Below are 23,796 nucleotides of genomic sequence, written 5' to 3'. Positions count from 1 at the left end.
GGTGTTATTTAAACTTCCTTGGCTGGTGTTATCGACTCATTCGAACAGTTTACCAACATCTCGAACATTTTTTTGGATAATTTTTTTCTTTCTTTTCGTCATTTACTTTTTCTTCTCAGCACTGTCCTTCACACTCACTTCCTTCCTTCCCATAGTTCGGAAAACAAAGTTACACCGATCTCTAGCTCTAAGCTATTGCTAGCGAGTAAAACAGGATGTTTAGGTAGGGTTCACTGTGGTGTTCGTTACGTCAAATCGCGGTGAAAAGGCTTCCAACCTGATTTCTGCATAAAAATGAGCTGAGACAAAACTGGAAAACTGGGGCACATAGGGCCACCCCCAGTATAAAGTGCCTTGAGATGACTTCTGTCGGGAATTGACGCAACATAACCATGACTGACTCTGCGGGGGATGGGAACCCTACAACTTTTGACATTTTCGTCAACTACTTTATGACTTTTGCACCTCATAGGTGGACTTTTACAAAAAAAAGTGTATTTTTCGAACGACCCCATTCCGTTTAGACGACACTTGCCACCTGCTGCTTCCGAGCATGCTACTTCAGGCAGGCTAACCCTGTGTGGAAACAGATGAATTTGCTGCCTCAGTGTGATAATCTCTTGCATTCCGATCACGCCGGATTCCAAACAGAATTAAATTATTAAGGAGCTTACGCTGGAGTCACACGAGGCGCCCGTAAAGAAAGACCATGGGAATGTGCCACATAACCTACCAGCGACTAATATCAGCGTCATAATCTGTGTAGATGTGTACAGTTGATGCGTTTGCTGCATACCGCGTCTACTCCAGGGGTCCCCAAACTTGGGTATAAAAGAATTTGGCCGGGCCGGATAGTGGACGCTGGCGGGATGTCGTTTGGAGATCACTCTATTATGTACCCACGAAACTGCCTCCTTCAATAAATCATAGAAGCATACTTGGCGATGCAGCCAAACACAGGATAGCCTGCATCTCCACCTTACAACTAACTTCTCATTTGACCAACAAAGTAAAAAAAAAAAATGCTCTGCAATCTTTCAAAATGACATTTAAGACGTAATATGGGCTACCATCTGAAGGGGAGCACAGTTGTGAAAACCAGCGTGCGCACCTAGCTAGATAATTAGCCGCTAACACAATAACTCTGTTGTCTTCTCACTTGAACAATAACACAATAAATATGATGGCAACAAAAAAATATATATACTGTACACATATTATATTATGATCTCACAAATTTCTCATACTTGATCGTTAACTGGACCATGAAAATGAAAGCATGGATAAGTTAAAAACACACCTCACAATAGGGCACTTCTACATCCTGTAGAACAAGAGTACACCATTTCAAACACACGCATAAGCCTGAGACGTTGACCATGCAGGATAGTAAAATTTAAAGATATCCGCCGAAGATAGTCAATCAATTAATCAAAATCTGGTACCCTTCGAACTCGGGGTGTCTTGATACAATTTGTTTTACTTCCAATTGAGGAAGCAGGGGAAAATTCAAAGCACTTGGTGCACCAACTGTAAAATCTACATCAAGTTAAATGGAGGACAGGAAGTTAAATATGTGTTAAATTATTTTGTTAGAGAAGTTATATATGTATGTATGTATTAGAGATGCGCGGATAGGCAATTATTTAATCCGCAACCGCATCAGAAAGTCGTCAACCATCCGCCATCCACCCGATGTAACATTTGATCAGAACCGCACCCGCCCGCCATCCGCCCGCCCCCGCCCGTTGTTATATATCTAATATAGACGATGCAAGGCATTAGTGAGGTTATAAAGCTTTTGCCTGTTAAAGAAAGGAGACTGATCCAATGCAGCACAGACATTCGCGTGCCACGCTGTCACGACCCAGACGCACACCAGTGCGCAATCATATGGGAGCCGCGCTGAGCGCACCTCCAAGCGCGTCTCGCTGCCGGCGACGGCCGGGTATGGGCCCAACGCTCCAGCGCCATCCATTTTCAGGGCTAGTTGATTCGGCAGGTGGGTTGTTACACACTCCTTAGCGGGTTCCGACGTCCATGGCCACCGTCCTGCTGTCTATATCAACCAGGGTGAGCCCCACCCCTTTTGTGAGCGCACTGCGCGCGGAGTGACCCCTGTTACGCGCCCCCGGCAACAGGGGTGGCGGGCAGGTAAGCTGCGCGGGCGGAGCGACCCCTGTTACGAGCCCCCGGCCACGGGGGTGGCGGGCAGGTAAGCTGCTTACCTGCTGCGCGTGACGCCGGCCGCGGCGAAGGCGGACGAGGCGGGGTGTCGGTGCGGTGGGCGCGGTGGTGACCCTGGACGTGCGTCGGGCCCTTCTCGCGGATCGCCTCAGCTACGGCTCCCGGTGGGGCCCTCTCGGGGGAAGGGGCCTCGGTCCCGGACCCCGGCGAGGCGTAGGGGGCCTTCTCCGCTCCGTAAAAGTGTCCATCTCTTTTTTTTTTTTCTTCTGTTGTGGCATATGCTGCAGGTGCCTGCTCGTTTTTCGTATGTGGGTAACAACATTTAACTATGTATATATATTTCCGAATTGGTTTAACTGCCACCCGCCTGAATCTATTTAAAATCTAATTTTTTTTTATTTCAACCGCCCGACCCGACTCGACCCGACCCGCGGATAAAATCTAATTTTTTAAAATTTCATCCGCCCGATCCGCGGATAATCCGCGGACTCCGCGGTTGTGCCCGCAAACCGCGCATCTCTAGTATGTATATATGTGAGGGAGGGAACTCTGGATCACACTCCAATACAGTAGGTGGCGGTAATGCACCTTTAACATTGAGTGCCCTGCCGTAACAAAAGCTAGAGCAGCTTAGAGAGGTACCTCTCAGTAAGACGGAGGCAAACATCATTAAATAAAGCAAATGTTTTGAAAGAGTCACATCGGGAAGACACTAATGTGCAATACAGAACACAGTAGGAGCGGGAAGAACTGTAAGGGGGAGCACAAAAAGAGGAAGGAATCATATCACGTATTGGATTAAGACACACCAGACTAAATATGACATTGCACCTTATAAGTAAACACCCAGCTGCATTGAGGTAGAGTCAGTGGAACATGCAATCATTCATTGTGGGAAATACAGCAGAGAAAGGAGAAAACTAAGAGAGGAAGTTAGAAGTAGTGGACAGAAAGAGTAAGTAAGTAAATTAGCAAGTACATTTTATTCATAAAGCGCTTTACACAGGTAAAATCATAGCGCGCTGTACAAAACATAGGTGAAGTAAAGCAACAATTCAATTAAAACAACAGCGGCAACATCATAAAAATGATAAAAAAGTGGATTAAAAATGATAGTTAAAAAGTGCATTAACTAAAAGCTTTAATAAAAAGAGAAGTTTTCAAATGTTTCTTAAAAGTGTCAACACAGTCAAGATCACAGAGGTACTGGTGGAAGTTGTTCCAGAGTCTGGAAGCTATAGCCTGGAATGCCAGGTCTCCATGGGTTTTAAAATGAATTTTTGGGATCTTTAGGAGACCCTGGCCTGAAGACCGGAGGCTGCGCCCTGAAGTGTAGGTGCATAACAAGTCAGTGATGTACTGAGGGGCCCCACCATGTAACGCACGCAAAGTCAGGACTAAAATCTTCAACTCAATGCGAAATTTGACTGGAAGCCAATGAAGACTGGACAAAATGGGGGTAATATGGGCTGTTCTGGGTGCACCGGTCAAAAGTCTGGCAGCTGCATTTTGTACCGTCTGAAGTCTCTTTAGCGTTGACTTGTTGAAAAGAGTGAAGAGAGAGGTTTTTCTCAAAGTGGTACCAAGCAGCAAACAGAAAATGTATGTGAAGTTTCCAGAATAAACAGTTTTTTACAATGTAATTTAGTATGGGAAAGTATATATGTATGTTTTTGAGGGAGACAGAAGGGAGGGAACACTGGTTTACACTCCATAAAACACAAAGAAGACGAAGACTTATTGCAGCTGAAGCCAACGACTACAAAAATAACAAATGATGACAAAGTCTACAATATTAAGCATTAATACACAACATTCATTGACTGTCACCAGTCATGACAGTTTTCAAGACTGGTTCTGATTTGCCCGTTTATACTCCAGACTAGCTGGGTATGTAACCGTGGAGAAACATGGTCAGCAGTAATATTTTCCAAATGCACAGCTAGATTTTCCAGTCACTTAGACATCTCTAGCTGCCTATGTCTATAGAGGAGGAGTCGGAATGCAAATCAAATGTAGGTTCCTTCAAAGAGATTAAGCATGGCTGTCAGATCCAGAATGATGATGTCAGTTGAATAGGCGGGGTGAAGATGGCTTCACCTCCAAGACCAAGCCGGGGGTCAGGGCAGGGGCAGGAGCAGGAGCAGGGTCCCCGTGAGGTCATTGTGGGTATGTCATTGCTCTTTGTGCCCATGGATAACCCAATCACGGCCAGATAATGTCGTCAAATGAGTCGATGGATGTGGGTGACAAGGTGTGTTTCCATTCGGCTACTTTCAGTTTTGTACGCTAAGTGAAAGTAAAATTTGCACGTTGAGCAATGTGTGGGTTTTTTTTTTGTCACATGCGGGGTCACAGGTCGTGTCATGGACCTGTCACTCTCTTCGCTAGCATCGGACATCTTCATAAAAGCCTCCGGAAGATCAAATTTATACTAATTTAAGACACAAGTGATGTTGTAAATGTACACTTTGACATCCAGGGCCATTACAAAGTCCTCTTTGGAACTTAACACAGGTGATTCGGTGGAGACACTTGTCGAGCTGATGAAATCCAAGCGCTCAATATGGGATTAGCGTGCTGCAAACACTCAACTTTAGCCGCATTAGCTCAAACCTGCTTGGTGTCAGCTGGAGCGCCACCGGACCGGGTTGGCCCGGACCGTCCTGAGCACTGGTGACAGGTGGGTGCGAGGGTGGGAGGGTACGGGGCTGGGTGGGGGGGGTGGACAACTGCTGCCAGGCCTGCTGGGAGCAGATGTTGGAGAGCTCCGTAAACTGTTAATAGCGACAGGATCTGCTTACTGTTAACCTTTTAAAGAACGACAAAGTAGGCCTTTTCACACCACTAGAGGAAGAAACTAGGCTTGCGGAATGTAAGACCGTAAGAATAGTCCTACAACTGGATTGGAAGTTGGTAGCACTGGGATTGTTTGCTTGTTCCCACACAGGGTTTGCTGCAATGATGACAAAACGCAGCACAGCAGCTGTTCGCAGCGCTGCCACGCTGTCAACGCCAGCGTTCAAGTATCCAAGCACCACTCCGGTTTCACCCGGGCATTATTTATTTCGGTGGTCTTAGCCACGGGTGGGGGAAGGTGGAATCCTGCCGAGGGCGCGCGGCCCAGCGGGGTGATTCTGACCTTTTATCCACCGTGAGAAGATGACCAGGATCACTTTCTGCTTCGCTATCCTCCACTTATAGACACTCCCACAATGCCCGCGCTCGCTGACGGACTGGGGCTCGCCAGGCAGCGCCCCCCGGCTGAGAGGGATTAAAATGCTTTGCTAAAAGGCTCCTGACGGATGCCCCGGTAGCCTGGTACTTCACACACAGCTCATGATTAGGACTATTCCCTCTCACCTTGATGCCGCCCATGCGCTGTTCCCCCTTGAATTCTTTGCCGTTCTTCAGCCAATGGATGCTGGGCGTCGGGTTGCCGGACGCGGCGCAGCGGAACTTGACGGTGTGGGCGGCCGGTACCGCAAGAAGCTTCTTGTCCATTCGGTCCGGCCTGGTCCAGTACGGTGCTTCTGATGAAAAACCACAGAAGAATGAATGAAGAACGGATGTGTACGCTTTGCAAGGAGTTTTGTTCTCACTCCAGACCGGGCCCTTCCCAATAGGAGCTCAGTCTCAGTTCAAGTTTTTTTTCCAACCCATCCTCCCCCAGCGTTTACCTTTTTCCCACCTTTTACAGCCACGGGCTTGTGCTGAAAATGAAATCCTGTTGTACTTGTGCAATGACAATAAAGATCCACCTATACTAAAGGTCCATCCAGCCTGTCGTGGCCCCTTTGATCAGTCATCAATAGTACATGCTAAGCTAACAGGAGGTTGACAGGAGGACACTGGACAAACTGCTGGCCATCATGGACAATCCTGCCCACCCACTCCACCTGACAATTGAGGAACAGCAGAGCTCAGTGTTCGATTCAAGAACTCCTTCATTCCGCACTCCATACAGCTGTATAATCACTCGCCATAGAGCAGTAGATAATATCTGTTTATTACCTGACCGCTTCTATGTTAGCTACCTCTCTTTGTTTATAATCTATATTTTCTGCTGGATCTACTCTTTATTTTATGCTGCAGCTGTTGCATATACTGTACTATTGTACATGGTAATTGGGATTTGTTATATATTGTATATATTATATAAAAAACATTACATAATACAATAATATAATATATAAGTATAAATTATATACTGTATATATAGTATGTAAATATTACATATATGTTATATTTTATATTGCTACTATGGTACATTTAAAGTTAAAGTTAAAGTATCACTGATAGTCACACACACACTAGGTGTGGTGAAATTACCCTCTGCATTTGACCCATCCCCTTGTTCTACCCCTGGGAGGTGAGGGGAGCAGTGAGCAGCAGCGGTGTCCGCGCTCGGGAATAATTTTTGTGATTTAACCCCCAATTCCAACCCTTGACCCATTAACCCAGGGAGGTAATGGGTCCCATTTTTATAGTCTTTGGCATGACTCGGCCAGGGTTTGAACACATGACCTACCGATCTCAGGGTGGACACTCTAACCACAAGGCCACTTTTATTTTCGCCCTCTTTTTGTGCCCTTGTGTGCATTATCCTTTCCATCCTTTGTAACTGCGCTACTGTGTGGAACAATTTCCCTCGTGGATCAATAAAGTTTGTCTAAGTCTAACCCACATTCAGCTTTGTGTTATACGTGACAAAGCAAATCTGTGTAATATCGTATCAAAAATATCTAAAGAATTTGCTGATTAGAGTATTCAACATTTGACAATATATCCATTACATGTTATTAGACACTTATTTATTTTTTAAGATGTGCGCAAATGAATTAATATATATATGTTTCACTTTTTGAATCAAACTACTGAAACGTTACATAAATGAACGAGTTAAGTTTGACAGCTCGAACTAAATACATCAAATGTGTGCTAATCGTATGTTTGTAAAAATTACACCCATCATCACTGCTACGGATTAAGATTGTACGGTATACCGGTATTTGTATAGTACCGCGATACTACTGTATCATATTCGGTACTATACCGCGTCTGAAAAGTACCAGTTCGCTAATAATAAAAGACACATTGTCTTGTATGTTCACTATTTTTTTTAAGACAAACTTGCAGTAAGAAACATATGTTAAATGTACTCTAAGACTTATAGTTAAAATAAAGCCAATAATAAAAAAATTTGTGGTCCCCTTTATTTACAAAAGTATTGAAAAGTACCAAAAAGTATCAAAATAATTTTGGTGCCGGTACCGGTACCAAAATATTGGTATCAAGACAATACACACGACGGACGTTCTGAAATTGTCCATCAATACCACACACAAATCACGCCTATAACCTTTAAAAATTAACGCATTTATCGGCCGATATTATCGGCCGATAAATGCATTAAAATGTAATATCGGAAATTATCGGTATCGGTTTATTTATTATCGGTATCGTTTTTTTTAATCTTTTATATTAAATCAACATAAAAAACACAAGATACACTTACAATTAGTGCACCAACCCAAAAAACCTCCCTCCCCCATTTACACTTATTCACACTCATTCACACAAAAGGATTGTTTCTTTCTGTTATTAATATTCTGGTTCCTACATTATATATCAATATAGTCTGCAAGGGATACAGTCCGTAAGCACACGTGATTGTGCGTGCTGCTGGTCCACTAATAGTACTAACCTTTAACAGTTAATTTGACTAATATTCATTAATTACTAGTTTCTATGTAACTGTTTTTATATTGTTTTACTTTCTTTTTTATTCAAGAAAATGTTTTTAATTTATTTATCTTATTTTATTTTATTAATTTTTTTTAAAAGTACCTTATCTTCACCATACCTGGTTGTCCAAATTAGGCATAATAATGTGTTAATTCCACGACTGTATATATCGGTTGATATCATATATGGTATCGGTAATTAAAGAGTTGGACAATATCGGAAAATCGGATATCGGCAAAAAGCCATTATCGGACATCCCTATTTAAAATTAAAACATATTTTTTAAAACAACATCTTAAATCATATCAAATCCATGGGCAGAATATGTACATACATAAACTGTAAAAAAACTACAAAAAAATAAATCGGTTCAGAAATGTTGAAGTAGTAACCCTTTTTTTCATTGAGAATGTGTTGTAGAATTCGGGAAAATTGGGGGAAAAGCGACATTTTTGGGGGAACTTGGGAAAAGTGCTAGTTTGAATGTGAAAGATGAGTGGAATGTGTTGATGGTTGAATGGTTTGAGAAATGCTATAATTGTGGAGTTGGGAACAATTGTCCATTAATTTGAATGGGAACTTCCTGACAATATAGGAATTTCTGGAAAATCAGGAATTAAAAAAAAATATAGATACCACAATTGTCCTAGATGACATCAATGTGTTGGTGTTGGAATTTTTTTAATTGGTCGAGAAATGTTGACACAGTAACTGAATTCCTGCAATTTGAGGAAAACTGGGAATTTCGTACGGAAAACAAAATAGGTTTGTTTGATTTCCTGACTAAGTGGAATGTTTGGAATATGTTAACATGTGGAAGGAGACGCAGAAAGGACAAAGGGTGGACATAGGATTTTCACAAACTGGGAATTCCAGGAATTTCTTTTAACTCGGAGAGTTAGTAGTTCGAATGTCAAGGACGAGTGGAATGTGTTGATGGTTTGAATTGGTTGGGAAATGTTGGAATTGTGGAATTTGGAAAGATGGTCTATTCATTTGAATGGGAATTTCCTGGAAGTTTGGGAATTTCGGGAAAACAGGGAATTTAAAAAAAATATAAAGATAATATAAAATGTGCCCTTGATGAGATGAATGGGTTGGTGTTGGAATTTTTTGAATCAGTCAAGAAATGTTGACATAGTAACATTTTTTAATCAATAATTGTCATTTCGGAATTCCTGGAATTTCGGGAAAACAATTTTTTTTTTTTTACGGAAGACAAAATAGCCATGTACGATATATCCAGACTAGGTGGAATGTGTTTATGGAACAGGTTGGAATAGGTTGAAAAATGTGGAAGGACAAAGGGTTTTGGAAAACCGGGAATTGCAGGATTGTGTTGAACTTTTGCCCTCGAAGTGACGCCAAACAAAGTACCGTCTACAGCCTTTCAATATTCTCATCACTCTCATGACGGGAGCCCATGTGGCCACTCGGTAGTCGTACATGTTGTGGTAATTGTTCAAAGATGCTCTCGCCCTGCTGTCCATCTTGGACCACTTATGTGCTTGGCTACAACAGATGTGAGCTTGCAGACGATACGAGAGGAAATGCAACATTTACACACACTAACACGGAGGATTGGACTCAAATGAACAGCTTCATGAAGCGCACACGCACGCACACACACACGCACGCACGCACACACACACACACACACACACACACACACACACACACACACACACACACACACGGGAGTGGAAGTTTGTTGAGGACAATAATGGACGCTGTCTGCAGTGTCAAACACAGTTTGACGTCGCACTCTAGAATGCTAAACAGCCACTGGAACATGTCAGACGGCCCCAAAAAGTTCTCCTCATCCTCTTTTCCTCCGCAACAATCCTTCAATTCAGAAAGCTGTCAGTGTGATTTATTGAGTTGTTCTCACACACCGGTGGACAATGGACGTGGAGGAACCCGGACAGCGCCATTGTCCAGCTGTGTGCGTGGAGGGGGGTTCCAAAGTAGCGGTGGGTGGTTCTGTGTGTGTGGACAGAAGTAAAGAGAGGTGGTTGACCGCTCATCAGATGTCTCTTTTACTTTTCGCATGCAGAAGGAGTGAGGGGAGCTAATTAGCATCTGAATGCATGTGTGTGTATGAGGGTGTGTGTGTGCACTAGAAATAATCCTCCATGTCCAGCATGGCGTGGGCGGGCGTCTGTATCTGCTCCACTCAACACAGATGTCACTGTGAAAACACAACTGTCTCGGACATTTTGTCGGCCTGCTTTTAGGATAAAAGTCTCAAATGAAATGTGTAAATGCGCAATACAAGAAACTGTAAAGTACACATTTATAAAGCACATTGATCGTATTCAATAAATACAACTTGAAATATTAAACTACCCTGAGCACTGGGAAAATAACAGGTCTTGCTTTCCTTGCTTCTAAAATTAGACCTTGTCAGGAAATAGAATATTTTGAATTAATCAGGAATGTTATGTTTTTACATACCGTATTTTCCGCACCATTAGCCGCACCTAAAAACCACAAATTTACTCAAAAGCTGACAGTGCGGCTTTTAACCCGGTGCGCTTTATATATGGATAAATATTAAGATTCATTTTCATAAAGTTTAGGTCTCGCAACTTCGGTAAACAGCCGCCATCTTTTTTCCCGGTAGAACAGGAAGCGCTTCTTCTTCTACGCAAGCAACCGCCAAGGTAAGCACCCGCCCCCATAGAACAGGAAGCGCTTCTTCTTCTACTGTAAGCAACCACCCGCCCGCGTAGAAGAAGAAAAAGCGCGCGGATATCACCGTACGTTTCATTTCCTTTGTGTGTTTACATCTGTAAAGACCACAAAATGGCTCCTACAAAGCGACAAGGATCCGGTTCATGAAAAGACGCAATCTCTCCATCCGCACACGGATTACTACCGTATTTCACAGCAACTGATATTCCTGTGAACCGCACTGTGGAACGGGAGCACGTACGGTGAATATTCGCACCACAGGGAATGAGAAGTCATCCTTCACTGTGGTTCTAGCTTGCCATGCTAATGAAACTTCCACCCATGGTGATATTCAAAAGGAAGACCTTGCCAAAAGAGACCTTTCCAGCCGGCGTCATCATAAAAGCTAACTCGAAGGGATGGATGAAGAAAAGATGAGCGAGTGGTTAAGGTAAGTTTAAGTTTACGCGAAGAGGCCGGGTGGCTTTTTTCACGCAGCTCTGTCCATGTTGATATACGTATGTTTGTGATTGCACATTTGCGTACATTTTGGGAGTGAACAGAGTTGTTAGAACGCTGGTTTTTAATATATTATTAAAGTTTGACTGACCTATCTGACTGTTTTTTTGACATTCCTTTAGCGCAGTTAGATGCGGCTTACAACACCAGGCGGCTTATAGGTGGACAAAGTTTTGAAATATGCCGTTCATTGAAGGCGCGGCTTTTAACCCAGGGCGCCTTATGGTGCGGAAAATACGGTAATTATTTTACCCCTTAATCTAAGTGTATTTTATTTAAGAAAAACTAATAATTGAATAAAGTTATTATTATTTTTATACTGTCTCGTACAGCCAAACCAGTGTGTTTGCCTGTATATTATTCTGCAGTTTGGAGTGTCCAAACCAAAAAAATGAAGTTCCCTCTGTGTTTCCACCAAAAACTACCCGGGTAGGTTTAGTTCTTCCGGAAGCTTTCGGACTTCCTGCCAGCTAGGTGGGACTTTTGGAAAATTCCCGGAACCTTATTGGGGGCGGGCTGTGCTGTCGAACTCTGATTGGTTGAACATGGTTGAACATGTTCCTAAAACTTCTTTCAAATCCATGACCGCCATTGGAATATACACGGGGGCGACTTGTGTATTTCTTATTTCTTGTGTATTTCTATTACAACAAACATGACAACGAAGAGAAAGAAGAACGAAAGGAGCTTTCGAAATGCAGGAATTTTTATGTGCTGAAGAAAGCTGATCGGTGGAACTATCTCGCAGTGTTTTCACTCAGTCACAGTCTTTGAACTACATGAGTTTATTGTTGTTTATTATTTTGACAAACTTCATTTCGTTACGAGAAGCTACGAGAAGTGGACGGACTCTTTTATACGTATTTAAGCCGGACTGGAAGAAACAACCTCAACTGCTTACTACTCTGACTTCATTGGATAAATGTGAAATAAAGGAGTCAGTATATTAACTATTTACTTTATTACATGTAGTAAAAGTAGTCAGTGACACTCCATTTGTGTAGTTATTAGCCTCAACCCCAGTCAACAGAATGCTAATGCTAGCAAGCTAACGCTAAAGCTGATGTGTTTGTGCTGTCGGCATGAGATAAACACTGACATTTATTATTTATATATTGTTATATACGGAATAACACTGACAATTATTAATTATATATTGTTATTTACACATAAAAACTGACATTTATTATTTACATGTTGTCATTTACGGATAAACACCAACATTATTATCTATATATTGTTATTTACACATAAACACTGATTGTTTATTTATATATTGTTATTTACAGATAAAATCTGACATGTATTATTTATATGTTGTTATTTACAGATAAACACTGACATTTATTATTTAATATTGTTATTTACAGATAATCACTTACATTTATTATTGATATATTGTTTATTTACAGATAAACACCAACATTTATTATTGATATATTGTTATTTACAGGTAAACACTGACATTTATTGTTTATATATTGTTATTTACAGATAATTATGTTGGTGGTTGTTTATATATTGTTATTTACAGATAAACGCCAACATGTATTCTTGATATATTGTTATTTACAGATAAACACTGACAAATATTATTAATATATTGTTATTTACAGATAAACACAGACATTTATTATTTATATATTGTTTATTTACAGATAAATACTAACATTTATTATTTATATATTATTTACAGATAAACATTGACAATTATTATTTATATATTGTTATTTACAGATAAATGCTGACATTTATTATTTAATATTGTTATTTACAGATAAACACTGACATGTATCATGTATATATTGTTATTTACAGATAAACACTGACATGTATTATTTATATATTGTTATTTACAGATAAACACTGACATCTATTATTTATATATTGTTATTTACAGATAAACACCGACATGTATTATTTAAAAGGTATGCCATTTTACATTTTTAAAATTTAACTAATGTAAGAATGTTAATTGTTTTTTAGAATTTTTTTCTGAATATTCTGAGGAAAAAAATTGACAAAACAAAATTAAAAATCAAATATAACATGAAAACTTTTTTTTTTTTTAATGTTGTGAAAAAAATAGTATTGTGAGGAAAAAAACTTTGTCATTGTAAAATAATTATGGCTGAATATTTTGAGAAAAAAGGAAATATTTTATAAGAAAAAAATATGCCATTTTACAGGACTAAAATCGAATGTATTGTGATTATTTTTTTCTTTTATACAAAAATTTTTTTTTTATTACAAGAATTGTGTAGAAATATTTTAGGGAAAAATATTTTAAGAAACATTTTTTACTTTTTTGGAGAAAAAAGTATGCCATTTTACATGATTCAAATTAAATATATTGTAAAAAAATTCAAGTTTTTTTCATACAGTAATCTTGAGGAATATTTTACAAGACAAAATTGTGTAATTTTTAAAAGATTAAAGTAAAATATAAAGTTTTTGTTTTTTTCTCGGAAAAAATATTATGATTAAAAAAGTTGTCATTGTACAGGAAATATATGCACTGAAGGAATATTTTTGAGACAATAGTTTAAATCCTAAAATAACACTTATGCTGTTTTACATGACTAAAGTATTGCAAAAAAAAAGTATTTTATACAAAACAGTTAGTAATATTGTAAGAAAAATGTTTAATTGTACAAGAATGATGGACTACAGGAATACTTTGAGACAAAAGTTTGCATTTTACAAGAACATTTAAATCATTTTACATGAATAAAGTATTGTGAAAAAATATTGTGGAAAAAAGGTTATTGTACAATTATTCACTGTTGGAATATTTTACAAGAACATTTTACAGAAACAAAAACACTAACAAATAAAAGTGATGAACTAAAAAGTCAAAATGGCAGTTTTGCCAAAGGGTATTTGAATATTTACTTAATATTTAAGAAATAGTATTTTTAATCAGATCAGAGATATTTAAGGCTAATTTTACCGAGAAACAGAAACCTGTCTGAAGAGTCCCTGTATTCAAACACACCCCTCCCCCTAATCTGAGCATTTGAGTGGTCCATTTCCATGTAATGGCTGCATTTAGCAAAGAAAGGTGGCTAATTGTCGGTCGCTGAGTGGTACATTTTAAACTAACAGCCTTTTGGCTGCCTCCTGTGAGTTGCAGGGTGAGATAAGAAAACCCTGGGAGTTCTAGTGTTAATATGAAGCACTTTGAGTTGCTAGAGAAAAAGTGCCATATAAATATAATTCTCATACAAGTTGTCAGCGAGTGATGCAACAAGGAACTGTCAGGCAAGAAAACAAAGACATCTGAATTGTGTCACTGCGCTCCAGTAGAGCAGAAGAAGTAGAAGAAGTCTGTCTTTGCAGGACTCAAGCAAACCTCACACACGCAAACATCTTCCACCTTAAAAGGGAAATGAGCTGCTGGATTTCATTATTTCCTTCTCGGTGCATTTGGAGCCTGCAAAGAGGAGGAGACGCCTTCGCCGCCCCACACTTTGTTTTCTTGGCGTGGTCGTCAGCCATACACTTTTTATAGCTTGCTGATGTGTGGTCCTTCTCCTCCTCTTCTGATGCGCGTACGACGCCTCTCCTACTTCTCTCCCAAAACGACACCATCCTCTCCATGTTACATCTGCGGCTGCATTCTAGCCCCAAATCACACACAGGTTGCTTTATTTGTTGACCTTCAGCTGGTAACTGCTCCCTGCTGTGTTTGTTTACATGACCATGTTGGGTAAAACCCAATTATGCACTGAAAGTTCCCTTTTAAGATTAATTATTGCTTGGGACTTAACATTTGTGGGACAAAACTAATTCGGTTTGAAGCACAGGGGGTCATTTTTGCAGCATGTCAACAGCTAATCTAGCACAGTGTTTCTTAACCGTAGGCCCATTTTCGGGCCACAGGAATATCTGTTTCTCAGCCGTGGTCCTTATGGGCCGCGGCGATACTCGGTTGTAATACACTTTTCCACCACCTGGTGCAGTAATGACAATCCTGAAGCTAAAGTCATAGAGAAGTTTCTTAAGCGCAAAAATTAGGACTAATGTGGTGAAGCTGTATTTTCATTTGCACTTTAATTATTTAAGATACATATATGTTATTATTTTAGCTCTATTTACTTGTTATTTATTTTCTGTTTTAACATATTCTATCTACACTTCTGTTAAAATGTAAAATTACTTATTCTTCTGTTTGGATACATTACATTAGTTTTGGATGATACCACAAATTTAGGTATCGACCCGATACCAAGTAGTTACATATTCAAAGTCCTCATGTGTCCAGGTATGTATTTCCTGAGTTTATAAACATAATATGACTTTTTTAAGAAGGAAAAAAGATTTTGTGATGATAAAAAATATGATGTAATCATAGTAGTAACGACTAGATACGCTATTGTACTTGGTATCATTACAATGGATGTTAGGTGTAGATCCACCCATAGCGTTTGTTTACATTAAGGCACGGCGTCATTAGCCGTGACGCCGGTGGGCTACGGTGTGTAGTGAAGCATGTTTAGCTATTCCTCGTCCTCTAGTGATAATGATACTTGTAATAAACGTACTTTATTTGTCGCCATAGAGGCGAGGATTAGTGATTTAGAAGTAGCTAAAACACGGCCGACAGCAGATGGATGTTAGCTGCTGGCTAGCTATCCATGTCTTAAAGCACCTCTTCCTGAGGGCGTTTCAGTGTTATAGCTTCACCTTTATCATTAGTTTTTAGACCAAAATGCGTCCATTATCCCTTTTCTGTCTACACACTGTGTCTGCTTGTATGTACTCCGTGATTGTGCGCTGCCGAACATGCTCCTCTGCTCGTAAAACCAGCAATGTCATGACGTGACGACGTGCCGTCATGCCCGTTAAAAAAACCAAAACAAAACAAAACATGGGGAACCGGTACCTTTCAAACAGAGTATAGTACCGTTTTTGATTCATTAGTACCGCGACACTATACTAGTACCGGTATACCGTACAACCCTATATACCTGCGATGCGTTCTCAATCAATCATCCAACCAGAACGTCATCAAAAAGCGATAAGCGTCATTATTGTTTGCCAAAATAGACTGTTACAAAATAAATAGTTGACAACGGAGTAGAAAACAGGTGTACAAACTCACGTGAGAGTTCCGCCACTCTCCCCACACACTCTTCAAGCAGACATCGAAGCAAAATATCTCGTAAAACTGCAAGAGTCAAAATACGCAATATTTTACACGCAATAACTCAATTAAGAAAATGTTGACTTTGATGGCACGTAATCCTTTGAATAGCCACAAATGCCCCAGTACTGAGACCGACTCGAGCTTAAGCCATGTTTACTTACGTAAACACTGCAAGTCACGTCCGCATGCAAGTCAGAGTGCATTCACATTAGAAATCGCTTTTTTTGGGGTAGGGTGTAACGTGGACGGCCACTAAAAACATCGGATTTGACCAAAAAAATCAGAATTGCACAAATTCCGAACATGCAGTGTGAACGCAGCCTGGGACACTCTGAAATGGAGAAAAAAGGCAAAACATATTTGTTTTGCTTTTTATGTTCGCGTCATGGCCAATTAATGCAGATTACATGATTATATTATATTATATTACATGACTAATTTAGGTTTGAAGTGGGTGGTGCTTAAGACAGTATGTACTAGAGATGCGCGGATAGGCAATTTATTTCATCCGCAACCGCGTCAGAAAGTCGTCAACCATCCGCCATCCACCCGATGTAACGTTTGATCAGAACTGCACCCGCCCGCCATCCGCCCGTTGTTATATATCTAATATTAATTAAAAAAAAACAAAAAAGGGTGAAAACTACGCGAATTGCACCTTGTGCAGACAAGATTTTTCGATCGGACACGGAGGAATTAGCGATGTAAAAGACCACGTTGGGACAAAAAAACACAAGTCTAATGCCGTTGCTAGCGATACAAGTGGAAAACTTTCAACGTTTTTCGTCGCCCAAACAGATTCTTTGGATGTGATAAATGCCGAAGTTTTATTTACGGAGGCAATAATTGAGCATGGACTTCCAATCGCACTGGCTGATCACATGGGACAGTTAATAATGTAATGCAACCTTTAAAAATCATTACGCGGTGATCGCGATCCCAAAAATAAACTTTTCTTGCATGATAATGTCCAGAAAAAATTGCTTTATATTACTATAGAGTCCTTTTAACGAATGAGCTTGATGGTTTATCACAAACCTTAAATGAAATTCCATGGCCACCGTCCTGCTCTCTATATCAACCAGGGTGAGCCCCACCCCTTTCGTGAGCGCACTGCGAAAGCGGACGAGGCGGGGTGTCGGTGCGGTGGGCGCGGTAGTGACCCTGGACATGCGTCGGGCCCTTCTCACGGATCGCCTCAGCTACGGCTCCCGGTGGGGCCCTCTTGGGGGAAGGGGCCTCGGTCCCGGACCCCGGCGAGGCGTCCCTTCTCCGCTCCGTAAAAGTGTCCATCTCTTTTCTTTTTTTTTCTTCTGTTGTGGCATATGCAGCAGGTGCCTGCTCGTTTTTCGTATGTGGGTAACAACATTTAACTATGTATATATATTTCCGAATTGGTTTAACTGCCACCCGCAAAAAAAATAAAAAAATAAAAAAAATATCTAATTAATCCGCCCGACCCGACCCGCGAGCGGATAAAATCTTATTGTTTTTAATTTCATCCGCCCGATCCGCGGATAATCCGCGGACTCCGCGGTTGTGTCCGCAAACCGCGCATCTCTAGTATGTACGGTAGGCAGCCAGAGAGGTGGACAAAGGCGTGGATCTCACTGAAGGATGTAAAAAGTGTGGTTGTATGTGAATACTACAACATTAAGCACGCATTTCACGCTAAAATAGGCAGTTACTAGCTGCGGAGCAGCAGCTGATAGTCAAATATGTGTGTACACAGAAACTCCATCCCGTGTCTAATTGGTAGGATGGTATTTCCTCAGCGTGGGGGTAACATTCAGCCCTCCCCGGGGACCATGCTGATAACCCTGCAGAGCTATGCGTGGGCCCTAATGGGAACGGGCACAGCACCTCGTCCCAGCACTACCGGGTCACGTCCACCTGTTTACCAAGACGGCAGGCTAAAAATACTCCCGTGTGTTTTGGCGCGCGAGATGCGTCTCATTCACACGCGTATCTGAGGCGAAAACAAGCGTGTCCTTAGGGTGTTTAATGGGAGGAGCTCGGTTTACTTTTCCATGATGAGAGATCGTAAACGCAGGGTGCTTTCACACTTGTCACGTTTAATCCAGTTTAAAGGAATTCTACTGTGACTCCTCCAACTGTTGTGTGTGAATGCTAACGCGCTAACAAGGCAGCTCTCGGCTCAATCGCAAGGAAACTAACTGGATTTGAGCCAGATTCAGTTGAATTCGAAACGCCGTGGAGAGACTGGAGGAGATGCGGAGGAAGAGACTGTGCTGCCGGATGGACGGGCTTAATTAAGCCCTGGCTGAATGAGCATGTGTTGGACACTCGGACTCTCGCCCATTCTCCCTGGACATTGGTTGAGAGTTAGTGGGCAGCCTACGATGGAGTCGGCTGTCTTGGTTGCTTTATTGGGTCTATTCTTGTCTCTGTGCGTGCGGCTCCCCCAGACCAGCAGACGATGGCATTTAGCAGTGTATGTGGGTGTTTTTAAAATTATGTTTTTGTTTTGTTATGTGCTGCAAACGTACCGTATTTTCCGGTATATTATCCGCACCCACTAACTTTTAGAGAAAAACATATTTTTTCCATATATTAGCCGCACAGGATATACACGTTTACACAGAAATATTTTTGTAAATGTTTATTAACATAACTTAATTGTTTCCAAGCGGTGTCTGTAACACGGCAGTAAAACGTCAGATCAAACAAAACAGAAGTCATCGTCATGGACCCACGAGCTACGGAAGCTAGCTCTCCAATCAGCTAAAGAGACTCAATAACTCCACGGTGACGTTTTGGTGAATTTGCTTAAGAAATTTGTGAAACTGAAACAATAAAACTACATTACGATAGCGCGTACAATTATGCATGAAAACACTCCTACAGACATCACACATGGGACGGTTTAGTACGTATAAATTGTTTTAGTTATATTTTAAACTTAAAAACGGTGCTTGGAGTGATGAATGACGAATCCACACGTGAAACAAAAAAAGAAAAAGTGAGCGAACTCGTCCTAGCACAAAGGACGATTTTTCTTTTGGCCGTCGGCAAAGAAAAATCCATAAATTAGCCGCACTGTCTTATAAGCCGTAGGGTTCAAAGTGTAGGAAAAAAGTTGCGGCTTATACAAATAATATTTTGGCCACTGTAACAGTGCACACAGTTTGAACAGTAACACTGTGTTGAAATATTTAATGAAGTGATTATTTGGCATACCACTAGATGAGAATACCTGTTCTATACCTGTTCTATTGTGCTCATACCAAAGATCGACGGTGATTTGGCTCGCCGGGCTAAATAAAGTTCCAGAAATTTCAAATCTTTTCCTCTAGGGGAGTTTAATTATAGCGCCACCATGTGCTGATGTTGTCTAAGAAGTAGTAGCACAGGCAACACAGTGGGCATGCAGGTTATGACAATATTCATTTTCAGGAGTATTTAGCAACAGGTGGCGGTGTAAGCCTAACCATGATGGCGTGCAGTAAACAGGAAGTTAAACATACTTGCTTAGCAGCATCATTATTAAAACTAGAAAATTCCCATGCAAATTTAGATGGGCCTGCTATCCGTGCCATGAACCTCTGACCTGGGGTCGATCAACTAAGATGGCGCCAAGTATCCAAATCCATGATTTTTAGGTATAAACATATACAATTAGCTAAAAAGTTAGCATAAAACATTAGCATGCCAATATAAGAAATGTTAGCAAGCTTCCAGGATGGCACGAAGCATCAAAATCCATGGTTTTACATTTAAACATACACATTTAGCTGAAAAAGCTAGCATAAAACATTAACATGCTAATGGTATCATGATGACATAGGACAAGTTAACGTACTTCTTAAATAGCGCCACATATCAAAATGCAATATTTTTAGGTTTAAACATACACATGTAGCTAAGCAGTTAGCATAAAACGTTAGCATGCTAATATAAAAGACGTTCGCATACTTTCAAGATGGCGCCAAGGATCAAAATCCATGACTTTCATTTATGAACATATACAATTAGCTAAAAAGCTAACATAAAACGCTAGCATGCCATTATGAGAGATTTTAGCATGCGTCTATGATGGCGCCAAGCATCAAAATCCACAATTTTTAGGTTTAAACATACACTAAAAAAGCTAGCATAAAACAATAGTATGTTAATGTTAGCATGATGATGTAGGACAAGTTAACGTACTTCCAAGATAGCGCCAAGTATCAAAATGCACTATTTTTAGGTTTAAACATACACGTTTAGCTAAACAGCTAGCATAAAACATCATCGTTCTAAAGCTAGCATGCTAATATAAAAGACGTTCGCAATAGATTTTGCCGGTTCCGGTTCTATTTTCCATTCTGTTTAACGATTTGGTTCCTTATCGACTGTTATTTTGGAAAATAGAGAACAAAAAGGGTGCATTAGCATCAATTTTGTTTAGTTTGGATGGAACATGACCTTACAAAGGCAACAGTGAGGTTTTGAGAGGCACATAAGTAGCATAGGAAAAAAAAAACGTTTGGAAAATAAATATAATAAATAAATATTCCTTTGTAGAATTTAACAAAATAAAACCTACATGGAAACGCACAAATACAACATTTAATAATATTTTCAAAACTTTTACAAATCTTCTGTCATCTCCCTAGAAAATATTTTGGTGACACTCAAAATATTGTAATATGGTTTGTTTAGATTAACAAGGTGAAACTATCATACATAAAATGCAACTCATGATATTTCAAGATTTTGAGGAAATCTTGATGATCATAGTTTACCGTTTATGAAAACCTTGAATTGAAAATCTCAGAAACTGCAAAGCATGATGATCAAAATGATACATAAAGGTTTGACACACCTCACTGTGCATGTAATGAGTTAATATCACATATAAGTTTCATATTTGAAGTTGAATTGCTGAGTGAATGGACTTTTACACCATATTGTAATTTCACGAGTTTAATAATAAAAATAACTGAGTGAAAATGTGGTCGCTGGAAAACATGTAATTTTTTTCCGACGACAATTGACCATTTACCTACCGAACATCAGGAGCACTGTGGCAAATGGGTGCAAGCTTTTGTCCACAAACTTAACCACTGCTCTGTGAATTTCGTCTATTCTGGCCCGAGTCATTGCACTCTTCCCTGCCACTGTCAAAGGAGAGCGGTACTGTAGACGTGACCTGGAGCGGGTTGTTACTGCCCGCCTCGAAGCCAGTCAGGATCGGTCTCTCGTCATGCTCATCTAAATACGAGGGCATTTATTTAAATTTAACAGGTAAAAGCGCTAACATGATAGTGAGAAAGTGAAACAATACAAATAGAATGCCATTGTAAGTTAATAATACTAACACAGACATTTGTAAATGTGTTAGCATCGTAGCTAGTAATTACATCAGGTAAGTAGAAACGCCATGGACTGCTAGAAGACTGAACAACACTCTACTTCCGGTTGAAAGCACTAAATGGAAGACACTGCAGTTTAAAGTGTAGGAAAAAAGTAGCAGCTTATAGTCCAGGATTTACAGTATGTGCGCAATATGTATTATTATTGCAATTTTTTTGGTTTTCACTTTTGTAGCTGTATGTAGAAATGGTACCGCTGAAGTTGCAGCTGGTTGCATCAGCTTTGTACGTCTTTTATGTCCTTTGATGTTCCCTTTTGATTTTCATGTGTTTCTAGCCTTATTCTTTGTGGACTACCGCATAACTTCCCAACTGTGGGATAAATAAAGTCTAATCGATCCTATCTTATCCTAATACGTCGCAAACACTGTCCAATCCATCGGCTTGTGACTTGATGCATAACATGCCTTATTCTGGGATACTTTTGGCCCAATGTTAAAGAAACTAGGGTTAAAGTTCCACTTAGGATTTTTGCGTTTTGGTTGATTTTGGCGGTGCCAGTGGACCAAAGTAGTAGTGTTTTTCCAGAAGGAAGACTACATTTCCCATGAGGACTCGCGCATATCGTGTCATATTGACAAGAGGTCCACTGTAATATTGGCACACATATGACGTCTCTAATGGCGATGCTGATGTTTAACAGCAGACACTATCAAGAAATGATCTTGCATTGTTCTACAAACATGACGCTACTACCAAGAACGTATCCGGGCGGACGCAGATCCGAAGCAAAGAAAGACCAACGGGAATTTTTTTTCCAAGAATGTAGTGTGGAACTACCAAGCTGGTGGCTATGTTCTGCTAGAGCGCAAGTTTCCCGTAGCTAACATTAGCATTAGCATTTTGATTTGAGCATGAAAAGTCACTTACTAGTTTCGCAGGAACAGAGTCAAGGCAGCATCGGTCTGAAATCTCTCATCTTTGTGCTCACGCCAGAGAGTGAAAGCCAGGGCAATGTTGATCCTTGACTGACCAAAACTTTTGGTTTCTTTGGTTGTTTTGGAGTTAGCAGTAATTAGACGTAGGCGTCCTACTTCTTTTCGCATCAACCTCCGTCTTTTTAACGAAAGGGGAAAGGGGGAGTGACGTATGCCGTAAAGCAAGGCAGCACATTTTTGTAGTTTTTTTGTGTGGCCACCCTCCTCAAAGTCGCCAAGTGCCAGCGAGAGAGATACAGACCCCCTCAGGCCATGGCAGAGGTGTCATTCTACGACTTGTAAGTCCTTGTATCGTCCCAAAAGCTGTGGAAATATTTTATGAAGGTTGAAAAGTTACTTAGTGCTGCTTTAAGGACCAAATGTGCAATTGTGAACAAACCATGTGTCATTTTGTTCCTACCAACGCCTCCATGAGCCTCTCACCCATACAGAAATATGAATTGAAACTACACATGGACAAATGGTGTCACAAGTCCTGCCTTTGACTGACGACCAATGTTCCCTCTAATTTTTCATGTGTGAGCAAACGCAAAAACTTCTTGAGCATTCAGCGGAGCACACTGTGGCCACATCAGCAGCACACCTGTGCCAAACCTGACTAAATAAGTTACATTTCTTATTATTATAATCAAATGACAGCAGTCACTTCCAATAAATTATTATCTAATATAAGTGATTTGGCCCACTTACAATGGCAATAACAAAACATATTGTTTTTCATGAGCTATGTACTAGTATTGTTTGTCTGGGTGAAGGACCTGCTTTGGAAATACTTTTTACCCCTTTCAGTGATCACATTAAGATCCCATTAAAACATTCACATGTTGCACAATGAGATGTAAGCATGGGATCATGTGTATATTCTGTTTGTAAAAAATATATTTGTATTTGTATTTATTTAATATAATAACACCATTTCATGATTAATACTCATAAATTAAGATTCTTAATAAATGACAGTAGAATAAGCACACATTTGATTGGTAAATCACAGTGGAGCATAGAGGAGGAATATAACCTCAGAGGAAAATCTAATTTAAAACATTTGTATGCTCGTACAACACTTAAAACCTTTAGCATATCCGTATGTGGAATTAAATTATGGAATGGATCAACCAAATAAATCAAACAAAGCACCAATATGATTCAGTGTTCACGAATTGCACAGAACAATAATTATGATAAATATCTTGAACCC

General features: G+C 40.2%; 1 protein-coding gene across 10 annotated transcripts in view; it reads right to left on the bottom strand.

Annotated features, from left to right (window-relative positions):
- Positions 1 to 23,796, bottom strand: part of fgfr3 (fibroblast growth factor receptor 3) — a 140,680-nt gene that overhangs the window by 39,862 nt on the left and 77,022 nt on the right. For 7 of the 10 annotated variants that reach the window (XR_009810517.2, XM_061925125.2, XM_061925130.2 and 4 more), the window contains exon 5: positions 5,551 to 5,720. Coding sequence is in view for 9 of the 10 variants with exons in the window: in XM_061925125.2 (XP_061781109.1) it covers positions 5,551 to 5,720 (170 nt within the window). In the remaining variant the exon portion in view is untranslated. The remainder of the gene's footprint in view (positions 1 to 5,550; positions 5,721 to 23,796) is intronic. The other 3 variants (XM_061925129.2, XM_061925126.2, XM_061925132.2) reach the window with 1 other exon arrangement.

Source organism: Nerophis lumbriciformis, linkage group LG29 (genome assembly GCF_033978685.3).
Source record: "Nerophis lumbriciformis linkage group LG29, RoL_Nlum_v2.1, whole genome shotgun sequence".
NCBI classification, from domain to species: domain Eukaryota; kingdom Metazoa; phylum Chordata; class Actinopteri; order Syngnathiformes; family Syngnathidae; genus Nerophis; species Nerophis lumbriciformis.
This window is presented reverse-complemented; position numbering and strand designations above follow the sequence as displayed.